Source organism: Coenobita brevimanus, chromosome 55 (assembly GCF_032717465.1).
Source record: "Coenobita brevimanus isolate Jiangsu-jjx chromosome 55, ASM3271746v2, whole genome shotgun sequence".
NCBI classification, from domain to species: Eukaryota; Metazoa; Arthropoda; class Malacostraca; order Decapoda; family Coenobitidae; genus Coenobita; species Coenobita brevimanus.
In genome coordinates this window covers 59,793,802-59,808,948 of record NC_137008.1, presented here as the reverse complement: position 1 = coordinate 59,808,948, position 15,147 = coordinate 59,793,802, and the positions used below count along the sequence as shown (strand labels likewise).

At 43.4% G+C, this 15,147-nt stretch overlaps 1 protein-coding gene across 1 annotated transcript in view; it reads left to right on the top strand.

Annotated features, from left to right (window-relative positions):
- Window positions 1–15,147, top strand: part of LOC145401341 (atrial natriuretic peptide-converting enzyme-like) — a 175,734-nt gene that overhangs the window by 40,418 nt on the left and 120,169 nt on the right. The window contains exon 2 of the mRNA XM_080273666.1: window positions 11,197–11,356. Within this exon, the coding sequence (XP_080129792.1) occupies window positions 11,197–11,356 (160 nt within the window). The remainder of the gene's footprint in view (window positions 1–11,196; window positions 11,357–15,147) is intronic.

Below are 15,147 nucleotides of genomic sequence, written 5' to 3'. Positions count from 1 at the left end.
ACTAAATAATTCACCTACATTATCTAGCAAAGTATGGAAAGCTAGATAATTCACCTGTATTCCCTATAAAAGTATGTAAAGTTAAATTATTTTCCCACATTCTCTATCAGACAATGGAAAGCAAAGTAATTTAGTTTCATTCTGCATCGTATTATAGAAAGCTAAGTAAATCGCATTCGTTTAATTCTCAATCAAAGTCTGAGTGAAAATTTTAAGGAATCCGACTTCGATGTTTTCACGAGAGTCAGTCCGTGTCACCAGGTTACTGTCCCACTCTCTGACTCCACCCGAAAATTGTACACAGTAGCTAAATAATGGGGTAATAGACAGTTGAACCCATTATCGTCGTGTGATATGTGGCATTAGGGCAGCGTGTATCAGCGTGGGGTGGGGAGACTAAAAGGCGTATACGAGTATTAACTGCAGATACAGACATTAATTTCGTTCCACTTCAGATGCGAATAGTTATGATACTCTTACATGATAGCCTGAAAAGTTTCTTGGGTCTGCGAAGATAGCATCACTAGATATTGATTGTCACTGCTCACTGTCTCATTATTTTTTGTTGTAAAGTGGATCAGTATTTGTGTCCACACCTGTACATGATTGCAATTGTCACGTAACTACTGACTTTGAATTACTCAGTGCCTGTAAGAAATAAATAGGAGTCAGCAGTGTCTGCGTACGGCATATCCATTAACGAACCACTCATAAACTAACCTTGGGATCAAACTCCGAACTAGGCAGCGGATACACCGATACGGCCAGTGGTGCGAGCCGATGTCCATTAAGAACACGTCATTAGATACGGGCCGATGATACCGAGTTAAAGAAAAATCGATTGGTATGTTGTTATGAGAGAGAGAGAGAGAGAGAGAGAGAGATTCAGGTTGAGTAAACTGCTCTCTTTCCCTGTTTGTGTTTACATTTACAAACAAGGCCATGTCGCCTTACTTTTCATTCTTGTAATTCCCTCATCCCTTTTTCCTTCCTCATCGTCACCCTTCAGCATCCCATTCTTTAACCTCCCATTCCCCATAGTTTCCTATTTCTAAGCATTCCTATGTTAATCAAAATCCTTAAACTACCCTGACTCCCATACATCCCATCCCTTCCAGCACCCTTCCCCATCACTCCCTAGCAGGACAGTTGGGAACATGAGTGTAAATCCTCTTGTTGCGTGTTGTACCCTTGAGTCTGCTTTGATTATGCAGCCCTCTTCTTCCCATCGTCCACACTCCATGCAACTCTCCTTGCCCATAATGCCTCATCCATAACGCGTACATCATCATTCTTTTCCCCGTACCTACTCTTGCCTGTCTCTTAACTACCCATAGCTACAACTCCCCATCATTCCCCATCCTTACCATAACCCCTCATCATTTGTACTCGTTGCAACCCTCCCTCTCCTATACCTTATCGTTCTTACCTCTACCTGTCCCCCGTAACCCCATCCCTCTATGCCTCCCCATATTCCACACCCAGTCTCCCCATTTCTTTACCCCATCCCCGTCCCCTTTCCGCCAACCTTCATCACCATTTTCCCCATCCATCTATCCCCTTTTCCTCTACATCCTCCAATGGCACCTTACCCCGTCCCTCTTCTATCCCTCATCCCCCGGTCCCCTTTCCCCAGCTCCTTTTCCACATCCCTCCTTCCCCTCTCCTCATCCCCTGTTCCCCTTGTTCCAGCCCCCTTCCCCCCATCCCACATCCCAGTATCAACTTATTCAGCCCCCTTTCCCAACTTCAGCTTATCCCATCCCCCCTTCTCTATCCCCATTTCCCTTTCCCCATATCCCATCCTTCTATCCCCGTTACCCATCACCCCTCCTCCTATTCCCGATTGTATTTTCGGTTGTATAAGTTGGCAGTACACGATTTCGTCAAGTTTATCCTTTTCCATTCCAGTCATCATGTACAGCAAATTTTCTTCTACGGCTTTTCGCTCGCAGATATTGTATAGGCTAACCGTGATCATTATCGACAAAAATTAATATGAATTTTAAAAATACGCGCAGTTTGTTCTGGGCGCTGATTGGTGGTTTTGTTTTGTCTGAATCAATCACAGCTGGTGGCGGTAGTGGATGAGCTATGAACATTGTGACGTGTATGCTCAGCTTAGGCCTGAAATATGCCCAGGTTAGGTCTAAACGATAAGAATGTCACTGTCGAGTTAGGAAACTTAGACTTAGTTTCGGTAATTCCCCCCCACCCTTACGGTTAAACATGATGGATACTTAGATGAGGTCAGTAAATCTGAATTAACGTTAATCATCTAAATTATACGCAGTTTGCAAGAAAAACGCCAAAGAGGAGAAGTTGTTGAAGGTGATGCAATAAGAGAACAAAACTGATGAAACCCAGTTATGAATGTAAAGTTTTATCGAATATGCGCCTCGCCGTTAAGGTGGAGGAGAGGGCTATAAGAACATGAATTTTGGTGGCCTGTTCCCCCCCCACCCCCCACCCCGCCTTATCGCTCTGACGGCGAGGATCTTACGATGCAGAGAGATGGGAATTTCACATACTCTGTAGTGCATCACAGATTAATCACCAGTTCACCTCCTCTCTCTCTCTCTCTCTCTCTCTCTCTCTCTGTATATATATATATAACTTATCTGACCTTTCCATTTCGTAGCTAATTGCGCTACATCAAACTATTACTTGTCCTCACGGTTAGCTTGTAATGTGCTCTCATAAATCAGGGCTTGTACGTACTCCTGCCTACTCGGATTTAATTCCTTCAATCCCAGGACATCATTTTTTTTTTTTTTTAATGTTATCCTTCGTGTCTCCAGTCTTTTACACAGCTTTGAGTAGACTTCTTAATCAGCAGGCACTTATTAAACCCTGTAAGAATAGGGGGCTCTCCTGACATAAATAAAATATTTAGTAATAGCGAGAATAAAGTGAAAAAAAATGTCGTCGTAGTGAATGGGCGTGTTTATGTTCTTATGCAGGTCATAGAAAAAAGAAATATAAATTTTGTTTTAGGATAGTTCCCAGAGGAGTAAAAGTTTCTTGTTTGGATTCTCTTACAAGTCGCAGGAGTAGGACTGCGTAAAGTTAGAGTCCGCGTAAGTGACAGGGGCTGAATAGAAAACGTTTGTGGAAAAATTAAACTCACATGTTGAAATTGTGTTAAGTGAATTGGTTGGATGCAGCAGTTTCAGTCTGACTTGAATCCCTCTTCAAGTATGAGCAGATACGGAATATATGCTTATGTATAGAGAGAGAGTATGTGTGTGTGTGTGTGTGTGTGTGTGATCACAGTAAAATGTTCCAGTTGGTTTCCCATGTAAAAATACGTACATAAAAAAAAAAATAGTCGTCTTGATGAAAGGTTTATGTTAGTTGCCCTTCGTCAAAATCTGTATGTTAATAATCAAAATATCTTATAGAAAAGGTTTATGTTGGTGTCTCCCCTCAAAATGTGTTTGTTGGTGAAGATATTGCTGAAGCGTCTCTTCCGGATTGTGCCCTGCCAGAAAATGTTGTATGCTCACGATGTCACACACGAGTCCCCATCAGCCCTCCCTCAGCGCCTGGCTCTGTGGATGCTAGCACACCAAGCCCCTTCTCCCCCTTCCCCTCCTTACCACCCATTCCTCACGCCCTCCATCCCCTCCTTACCTCCTAACCCTACTCACCATTTTTCACCTCCCAGTCTTCTCGTTTCCTTATGTACTCCCCAATCCTTCCCACCTCAGCACTTTCCGTCCCTTCATACCCCACCTTTCCTCACCTGCTCCCATCCCAACTTTAACTCTTTCCTTTTCCGCCTCACCTCCATTTATCCCTGTCTCACCTCTTCCCCTTTCCACCTTACTCCCACCCCTCCGCACATTACCCCATCCCTACCCACCTCACGCCTATCTCTCCCCACCTCAACCCTCCCCTCCCTTGGCACTGCAGGTACACCATGACACCTAGCCCCTCACTGCCTCCATTCCTCTCCTCTTCCCTTCCCCACCTCACCCCATCCCTTCCAACATCACACCCTCACTTTCCAACTTCACTTCTTCCCATCTTACCTCACCATCATTCCTCCCACATTACCCCTTTTCTCCGCACCTCACCTCACCATCGTTCCACCCCACATCTCCCCTTTTCTCCCCACATCACTTCCCTCCCTCCCATCCCCAGTTCATCTTCGCCCTTATCAGCTAATCTCTCCCCTCCCATGCCCACCTCACCCAGCCTTCTGCATTTCATCCCTCTTCCCTCCCCACCTTACCCTCTTCCCTTCCTCCTCCATAACCCTCCCTTCTTCCCTCTCCTTTTCCCCCTTCCCTCTCCCCATTTTCTCTTCCCTTTCTTCCCTCCTCCCCTTCCCTTTCTCCCCTCCCCCTCCTCCTCCCGCACTTACTTCTGCCCTGACATTTTCACATAATTTTCTTAACCCCTTCAGTACGAGGGCATTTGTATGACTATGATATCCACCGCCGGACGATTACAATTAGCTAAACACCTTTCCTCATAGCAGGGTTTGAAGCAATCTCCATTAGCCCTCACTTCCATGACTTTTTTTTTTCTTTTTAATCCAGACGGTATTAACTTTCTCTGGAGAGGGTATTTTCGAAGTGGAGGGTTGGATATGCGCTTCATTAACCCCTTCATTACTTTGTCTGTCGAAAGCATGAACAAAGTGGAAAAAAGACGCGATCATAATGAAAGGATTATTCCTCATTCCAGAAGTCTCTCTTTTCCTCCTGCAACAGGAGTGACAAAGGCGAAAAGATCTGTTGCATAGTCGCGTCAGTCGTACGAAATATTTCTCGTACAAGGCGCAGAGGAATGAAAATGCAATGTTTCTCATATACCTTGGTATTGCTGGAGAATGAGAATATACAGTCTGCTCTCAAATACGTCGCAGGGAAATGAATGTGTAAGTTTGGTATCTTAGAAGTGTTGTGAAATGGAAATGTACAGCCGTCCTCATACATGGAAATGCTAAAGTTTGTGTACTGATACAAGTCACGGTTAAATGAAAGGATAAAATTTGCGTCCTTACACAAGTTTCAGTGGAATGGAAATATAAAGCCAGCGTCCTCATGCGTAATATCCTGGGTGTTCCAAGGGTAACTCTAATACTTGTGATTATGAGGTGAGCGTGGTGGCGCGAGGGGGTGGTGTGTGTGTGTGTGTGTGTGTGTGTGTGTGTGTGTGTGTGTGTGTGTGTGCGCGCGGCAGCCTAATTGTTAATGTGGTCCTGACGCGGCGGGAGCTACGTGCCTCCTGCTGCCCTCATTATGCACGCTGACGATGTTATCTGGGGAAAACATGTAACCTGAGCGCCGCCTCACACTGCCGTGCCACCACCCCATATTCTCAAGCTTACCATTATTTTCTATGAGGGGTTCTTTAATTTCTCAGCAAGAGGTCCCTTAATTTGTACGAGATTTCCTTAGCAAGAAACTATAATGATATCATGGTAGCGCAAAATTATTAGTGAAAGATAATGTACTGTAGGAGTTAATGGGGATTTTCCTCTTTCACTACGCCAGGTTATTTTATGATCGTCTGGTGGTAGTAGAAATACGATAAAAAAATAAAGACAGCGTTGTGTACTAAGGGATTAATGAAGATTGTTTTGAACTTCTCAACAGGAGATTTTTCCTAAAATGAAGCGTGATGGAAGTGTGTTTGTAACAAGATGTACTTTCTAAGATAAAGCATTAGCCAGGGGAAAAAAAAAAAAAGAGAGAGAAAGAAACCGTGGTACTATAGAAGTTTATAGTTATTTTAGAGGTTAAGCATTTTGCCCTCAAGAACCTCTGATCACAATGAGGATAAGATTAAAAAAAAAAAAAAAGTAATTGTAGGTGAGGAGGCTGGAGCAGAACAGTTATAAATGAAAGGAGAGCATGTATAATTGCATCTGAGGTTGAATGCATTTTTTTTTTTCGAACGGGACCTTCAGTACAATGGGAATAAAAAGACCGTAAGCGTGCGGGACGGAGCAGAAGAAAAATTCAACCGTACTAAATGGATCGAGTTTTCTGTTACTTCTGAGGTTATTTAATTTTTTTTCTCACGGACCACTAGGAACTGTGGGAGTCGAAAAGAGGTAATTTGTAAGTGTCGAGGGTGGAACAGGTGAAAACATAGCATCCTACCGAAGAGTCGAGTTTATAGTAACATTTTGGGTTTAATTACGTACTTCCCACAGACTCTTGCGAACAGCGGGAATCGAATAGGGGTGACTGTGAGGAGGCCGGAGCAGAATGTGATACTGTATTAAGTTTATAGTTACATCAGTGGTCACAAATTCTTTTCCTCACTGACTCATGAGCATAATGGGACCCGAAAATGAATGAATTTAAGTGAAGGAGTAGAAGCAGAAGGAAAAATGCCATCCCACCGAAAGGACCAAGTTTGTTATTGCATCTTAAGGTTAATTATTTCATTCTCACCGACTCCTGAGCACAGTGAGAATCGAAAAGGAATGACTGTAAGTGAGGCGGCCGGAGCAGAAGCTTTACGCCGGGTAAGGTGGTGGTAAGCCGCAGTCGCGTTAAAGTTGAGCTGCGGTTCTCCCTTCCCACAGTCACTCCGCCGGGCCCCGCGCAGCTGTTGCCGGCCCCCTGCACAGTACTTCACGCTACCCCCTGCACAGTACCTCGCTTGAGCCTTACACAGTACCCCACATTATCCTTTCACTGTACTTCACACCAGCAGTGCGTAGTACTTCACGCTACACCTGATTATAGTACATCACACAACCCGTGTACAGCATCCCCTGCTAACCTTTCACAGTACCTCACATTAACATTGCACAGGACTTCATACTACCCCAGCACAGCGCCTCATACTACCCCTACACAGCACTTCCCGTCAACCTTATACAGAACCTATTTTTACCTGGCAAAGTACCTCACATTAACTTTTTGCTGTACCTCACACTACCTTGCACAGTGCCTCACGCTTCTCTTCGTTAAAGTTGAGCTGCTGTTCCTCTACCCCACAGTCACTCTGATGGGTCCCGCGCAGCTGTTGGCGACTCCCTGCACAATATCTCACACTGCACCTGCACGGTAAACAGTACTTCACATTACCTTGTGCAGTACCTCACATCATCAAGCATACTACCTGATATCTCTGCACAGAACTGCAACTCTGCGTACTGAACCAGTCTACACAGCACTGCCCCTCACGGATAGCCTGCACAGTACTTCACAGTGTCTATCACAGTACATCGCTTCTTATCTGTACTGTTCCATAATCCAAACTCTTGAGCCCTTCATCCCTAGCCTCCTGCACAGTACACTTCGCCCACTGCTCATTACCATTTCACAGTGCATTCATTTCCTTGTCCATTGTCATCCCTCTGTACTGCTCTTGTGCTCATTACTGCTGTACATGTATTCGAGGTGTACGTGCTTACCTTATTACATCCTTGTTATTCTGTACACGTTCATTCTCTCTCTCTCTCTCTCTCTCTCTCTCTCTCTCTCTCTCTCTCTCTCTCTCTCTCTCTCTCTCTCTCTCTCTCAAACCCTCGCCTCCCCAGAGCTCTGTTTAACTATTCCCGATAAGACTAACATGGCGGGAGTCTTAACCAGCGCCACTTCCTCTTACGATAGCTTTGGGGGACTTTACGATAGCTTGGGGACTTACGATAAACTTACGCTAACTGGGGCTTTACAGTAGCTTGGAGATTTACAATAGCTGGGGCTTTGCGATAACTTGGGGAACTATGATAAGCTTGAGGTTGCGATAGCTTTGGGATTTACGATAGCCTGGAGATTACGACAGCTGTAAACTTAAGATAGCCTGATAAGTATGATAACTAGGAACTTACAACAGCTTAGAGAATTGCGATAACTGGGGCCTTACCTACCAGAAGATTAACACAGCCACTGAACTGACCGGGAGAACCTAAGGATTTGCACAACTTAGGGCCTTCCGCTACCTGGGAAGTTACGATCCTGGTTACTTACGCTGGATAGGTACTTACACCATCTAGGTACTTACGCGACCTGGATACTTTCGCTGACTGAAGGCATATGCTTCCCAGGGACTTTCAACATCAGGGGACTTGTACAACCTGAGGACTAAAAATCTGTGTGGACTTTCATTATCTGGAGACTTATGCCACCTGGGGACTTAGACTGGGGACTTGGGCAGCCTAGGGGGATTAGGTACTTGGAGACTAGCGCTATCTGTGGACTTTGCTCAACTTGGGGACTATCACCTGGGGATTTAGGAGGTGTATATTTCATGCGTGCAGTCAAATGGCTTAGTTTCTAGTGCACGGTTTCTACCTTCAGACGGTTTTTCAGCTTAGTAAAGACCTTTGAGGGAAGAATAAAGTCGACATCTAACCCCTCCTGTTTGAAACGACAGTCCATAGCTGAGTAAAACTGGCAGGAGTTAGAGGGAATACAACACAAATGAGGTCCTGGTAGTGAAGGTGTTAATGGCGGGGTACACTTTAATCCAGGGTTGTGTTCCGAGGCACAGAGGGAGGGAGTGTAATGACATTGACCTTTTGTTACGCCAGGGTTCTCTTACGCACGCACACACGCACGCAAAATTACACGCAAAGGAGCAGTAATAGAAGCACATATTCACATACAAACACACACATTCTCTCTCTCTCTCTCTCTCTCTCTCTCTCTCTCTCTCATTCCTAGTTCCATGTTGTATAATGCCTAATCCCAGAGTTCCACTTCATTCCTCCATCTCGTTCTTAGTCTCCCTCTCCTCATTCTCCCATGAACTTTGCTTCTATACACGTTCTTTTTCTAGTAACCAAATTTTCAAGAGCCTGACAGAGAGAGAGAGAGTACCCCATAATCATCAATTTTTTTTTTCTTGACCCCTTCGCTGTTGTAGATTAGCTTTTGTATTTTTTCAGATTAAATTAAGACAGTTTTGTTCGACGGTCACAGGATAAAAATCTACGTCATTATAACCTTTGTTGTTTGGATAATTTAGGCGATGTAAGGTTTTATTTGACTAGGTTAGGTTAGGTTAGATTATGTACTACGTTAAATTAGATATTGTTACATTGGCTAGGGTTGGGTTGGTTTATGTTAGATTAGACTGCGTTTTGTTAGCTGGGGTTAGATTAGGCTGGATTGGGTTAGGGTAGTTAGACTAAGGTTGGGTGAGGACTGACAAGAAATATATTACATTGGGATAGGTTTGTCTATGTTAAGTTAGTTTTGGTTACGCCACGTTAGGTTTGATTAAAATAAGTTAAGTTAGACTAGCTGGTTTTGATAATTCATTTCCATCCTTTGTAAGCCTCAGAGAAAAGTACCTCCATCCCATTTTTACATCCCTTTGTACAAAAATCAAGGCAATTGTAGCTCTTTGATGGATTATATTACTGGGGAAATATCGTGTAAGCCTCTCTAATTGAAGCGCTTTTTCGTGTATTGCTTTTTTAGGTGTAATCCTGAGTTGGAAGAGTGTATTACAGCGTCCGATGGGAGTTGTCTGCGTATCGGAAACAGAAGTAAAGACTTAACTGGTGAGGGATTTTGCTTCAGTTTAAAAGTCGTGTTTAGGCTTCATACTTTCGCTTGGCGTCATTAAAGTTTTGAGAAATACACACGCGCATGCATACACATACATTCATACAGATAGACAGACTGACAGACAGACGCCAAAAAAAAGGAATGTTTGTTACACGAAGAAAACACACACACACACACACACACACACACACACACACACACACACACACACACACACACACTGAGACATGCTATATATTCTTTCTGTTGGTTCCGTCTCAGTTAATTAGGTTTGGTACATAAATATGTGTAAGATATGGTAGGCGTATCATTAGGCCTTAATTAACGTTGTTCTCTATGGAAAGCTTAATTGTGAAGATAAAAGGTTCAAAACATAATTATCCCCGTCTCTCTTTCATTTACCTCCTATCTCTCCTCCACCTCTCTCCCTTCTGGTCCTTTGTTCTTTCACTTCCATCCTTTCTCTTTCCACGTCCCTCCTCTCCCCCTCCCCCTCCTGTCTCTCCTTCCACCTCCCTCCCGTCCCTCTCCCCTCTCTCTCTCATACCCTTCCGCTTTCTCACCATCCACTCCTCCCTCCCTCCCAAACACCTTCCTTTCTTTGTCTCTCTCTCTCTTGTATTAAAAGCAGACCATGATAGTAATATAACACATTTTAATGTTATATGAGGGAGATAGAGTACGAGGATGAATTGTGATAGCAGTTAGATATCACAATAAGATTATGCCATAGTAGTATGATACCGCTGAAAGATATCGCAGTATAGTGTCATATTAATAAGGTCTCGCAGTGTCATAGCAGCAAAATACGTAAAAAAATACCGTACCAAGATAACAGATGTCTTAAAGAAGTAATATCATAACTGTAAGATATTCTGTTAAGATATCATAAGGGTAAGCTATATTAGAAGTATGTCATTAAATCTTCTCCGTCCCCTTTTCCCCGGTCTCATCTTTTATTACCTTGATTGACTCGTACTCATTATCTCTGCCATTAGCTCTTCCTTCTGTGGACGCGCATAAGTGTTATATTTTATCACCAGACTGTGTGTTCTGCTAGTGGGATTCCATGTAGTCAAAGAAAGCAGCATTAAAAATAAGTCATGTTAAGTTCACATCAACAGAGGGTCATAACAACAAAAGGTCATATTAGCGAGAGGCCACATTAGCAAGGTTAGCAAGTGACCTTTAACAACAAGTCACATAAAAAAAAGATCACAGCATAGACTTCCTTGCATCCCCACCCCTGGTATGGTCACAGTTACAATTGACCACACTAACAGTAGCTCACGTTAACGAGAAATTACTTGGACAGTACCTGTAATCTGAATTGTCAGGGGTAACATTAACACTCGCCTAGATAAACATCAGGGCATAGTATCAAATGCCCCATTAGTACTCGACGATAACTAATGGCCCTACCATTAAAATTGAAAGGAATGAGATTTAGGCAAACCTCCATTTTGTGATAGTCATTTATGACGCATATGAAAAAAATGCTCGATTAGTCTGCGTGTCTTACTGCTGAATGACCCTGATAACGTGACGTGCGGTCTGGCCCCATGTGCAGTAATTTTCACAGCTTTTCCGTACAACTGAGGGCTGCCTTACATACTGACCCTCTTAGCTGTATTACTAAAGTCGTACGACTTTTCTCGTCACCTTCACCCCATGTAACCCCAGCTTTCTCTCCCTCCCCCAGAAAACTGTGGGTGTGGGTGTGCCGTGCGTGAGGTCCGGCAGCATGACTGACTCTGACCTATGGCAGGGGGGCCGGGGCTGCTCCCGCCGGTGGTGTGTCTGTCTCATCCTCGCAGTTCTCTTCGTCTCCCTCGGCGCAGCTGCTGGCATCTACTTCGCCTGTGAGTACCCGCCATCTCTTCCTTGGCCCCTTAAACTGGGGTTCCCAACCTTTGGTACAGTCAGGAACAAAAGTTGGCCTACTGTTCCGTTGCGTTTACTTCACATTTATGTCATGTCCGTCACTTTCCTCCCTGACGCATTACATCAGCGAGCATCATCCATGGCCAAAGAAACATACCAAGCCTCTCACCTTTAGAATATTATCCAGCAAAGGAAAGTGACAAGTAAAAAATTGAAATATTAGGTGTATTTTTGTACCCAATTGTACTTGTACCACTAGTGATATGAGTTTTCCCAAATATACTTTCGTATACTGTCAGACCAGATATACTCTCATATAGAGCGTCAACCCATTTATATTGTCGTATACTGTGTCATCCTAAGATTCCTCCTGTACTGTTTTAGCTTGAGTTTGCATTCGTATAGTGTGTTAGGCCAGGTATACTTCATCGTATACTGTCAGCCCAGGTTTAATTTCAGCATACACTTTCCGTCCACGTATATCATCTTGTATAGTGTGTCACCTGTGGTATGCCATCGTATACTGTATAACATAAGTATACCATTTCCTGTGCCGTGTTAGCCAGGTATAATAACGAGTATGTTGTCACCTCAAGTATATACACCATGTCAGCAGTATTATATCCTCCAGTATATTGTCAGCCTCCATACGATCTGACCAAAGCTGACTGGGATGCGTTGCCAGTCTCTCGTTGACTGACACTTCTTCTAGGGAGGATCTGTACTACCTTACAGTCTTAATGGTCAACCTGCTGGACGAGAGAGAGAGAGAGAGAGAGAGAGAGAGAGAGAGAGAGAGAGAATATTTAGGAAAGTAAAGGTAAGAGAAACTATGCGCCAGAGTTTGCATGACAATTAGAGAGAGAGAGAGAGAGAGAAAGAAAGAGAGAGAATTGTGTGGGAGTGAGAAGAGAGAAGAAATTAACTTTTTTTGCTTGCTTGCAAAAGAATGAAGGAAAGAATATTAGTAAAAGATACATATGAGACAGACAGACAGACAGAGGAGGGGTGTGTTCGTATGTGGAAGAGAGAGTGAGCTTGTCATTGTGAGAGAGTTTGTGTATTCAGGATGGACAGACAAAATCAAAAAAAAAAAAAAAAAAAAAAAAAGGGAATGGTGGTGATGATTGCACGGAGGCTTACATTGTCTTCCTACCGGCGTTCTGTGTGTGTGTGTGTGTGTGTGTGTGTGTGTGTGTGTGTGTGTGTCTGTGTCTGTGTCTGTGTCGAATTCAATGATCGTGTTTAATTGGTTCTGTAATTAGTCCCGCAGAGGCAGAGCTGGAAAATGAGGAGACGATGAGGAGCGCTAACACTATCGCAGAATACACCACTACCCTCTCCCTCATCAGTATCAGGAGTTCTCACAGTATTAGGTGGTATTAGGGGATAGAGGATGAGGTGGGATGCATACTGTATCAGGAAATATGCTACAACTTCTCTCCCAAATAAGTATCAGGCCTTCCCATAGTATAAGGTAGTATTAGGAGAGCCATCTTTATCACAGAATACACTACTACTCTCTCCCTTATCAGTATCAGGGGTCTCACAATATCAGGTAGTATTAGGGGACCGAGGATGAGGTGAAGGGATCAGAGAATACACAACTAGCTTCCCCCTCATCATTATCGAGGACTTTCAGGGTATCAGGTGGTATGAGGAGACTGATGACATGGTGCAGAATATCTCAGCAGTTCAGTGTGTGAGGAAATATACAGGTGAACTGGGTGTGTTGTTGATAGCCTTCCCACATTCGTACTTTTTCCTCCTCCTTCACCTCATCATTAGGTCAGGGTGATGATGATGATGATGATGATGATGATGATGACTTAGTATATGCAGTGAATGGAGAATAAATGAAAGAGCTTAGAAAGTGAAGTTAATGTCAGAATGAGGCGAGCAGGACGGATGAAATGAAGATGATGAAGAATTAATAAGTCGTATGCATAGAAGCGTAGCTGGTGAGGTAATGTGTGAGAATATGAGGAGCAATACCCCTCTAGGTTAATGGACTGTATTACTCTCACTCCTGTTACTGTTATCAGGTGATCTCGGTGACTAATATTCTCTCATGCTTGTTACCGTTATCAGATACCAAATCTCTCTCTCTCTCTCTCTCTCTCTCTCTCTCTCTCTCTCTCTCTCTCTCTTTCTCTCTCTCTCTCTCTCTCTCTCTCTCTCTATTATTATTATTATTATTATTATTATTATTATTATTATTATCTCAGGGTAACAGGTAGAAGGAAGGAGAAATATAATTATCGTACGTGGCATGGACCCAGGGATCGAATGAAAATTGAAAGATTAACATAAAGAAAGTATTAAGAAGCAAACTTGTTGAGAAAATATCCGCCTCATTTCTTATTATTTCTGGTTAATTCCAAGTGATCCCAGAGTATCAGGTATGAAGAGAAGATAATGATGTATCAAGGTGATTTGGATACATGGAAGAGATTAAGTTCAAAAGTTGAGAAATAGGTTTAGAACCGGAGTTGAATATATTACAGCTCTCTGATATTGTTATCAGGTGATGTGAGTATTAGGTAACAGAGGGAGGTGGCAAGTATATTATCGGATTGTTATGGCGTAGAGAACGAATAAATACACTGTGAAAATTTAACAAACGTGTGTGGAGGTGAAGCTGACAGAATAGTGAGAAGAGAAATACAGATAAAGTGGAAAGATGGACTGGAGTAAAATTAAGGTATATACTGTAACCTGTATTTTTGCCGCACGTCAGACAATTGTATTCAAGTCTACCAAGGATACCTGTAGTGAAAGGGTTACAGACTTCCTTATTAATTCCTTTACTTAGAGGTCTCACTTTAACTGAATAAAATGGTCTTATTGTAGCAAATGACGTCATCGTGCCGACGGGGTTTTTAAAATATGTATAGAAGCAAGGTCATTGAAGGCTTAGGAGAGGAAGATGGACAATGAGGTGGAAAGATGATGTGGAGTGCATGAGGGAGGACGACTTGGAGTGATGATTGAGAGGCTTGGAGGGATTTTGGTCGACCTCCATGGATGATGGATTGGGTTCAAATAGGTAAACATATGGACTGACAATAGATAGGCAGATAGGTAAATAGAGTGGTAGATAGATAGAAGGACAGGTAGTTCTTCTCAGAGCAAGTACTATTCAAATTCTCCCCCAAGTTAAAGCGAAGCGAATTACACACACACACACACACACACACACACACACACACACACACACACACACACACACACACACACATACTAGGATGAGTCATAGTAATTAAAGCGGTGTACCATCAGACACTGTTTGCTGGTAAGGTTGGGCGTATGTAGCAGCTGAGGGGGAGGGGGTGGCAGGGAGGGAATGCGGGTCACCTCCAATTACCACAGTCTCCCATTGCACACACGGGATGAAACACAGAAAACGAGACGAAATATGGCACCATGTTACAAATCCCACGTAAACAGCAGCAAGGATTGGCTTTATGAGGGAGGCTGATGTTCCAGAATGAGGGGTTTTGTAATGGATGCGTCTCCAGGAATGTCCAGCTATTTCCCTTCACATCCAAAGTAACCCAGGCCCTTGAGAAAAATATTTAGAACATGTAATAGCCTCGGGTGTCGTGTTGTAAGGGAGGAGGAGTATCCAGTAAAAGGGTTTCAGTTATGATCGCTACTCCAAGATGAACCAGAGTCTTGCTGCTTCCCTTACGATGTTCCAGGGTCTTTTGGCTTCACCTGGAAAATCGTGAAAAAACATCCGACTTGAACATCAGCTAAGATTCAT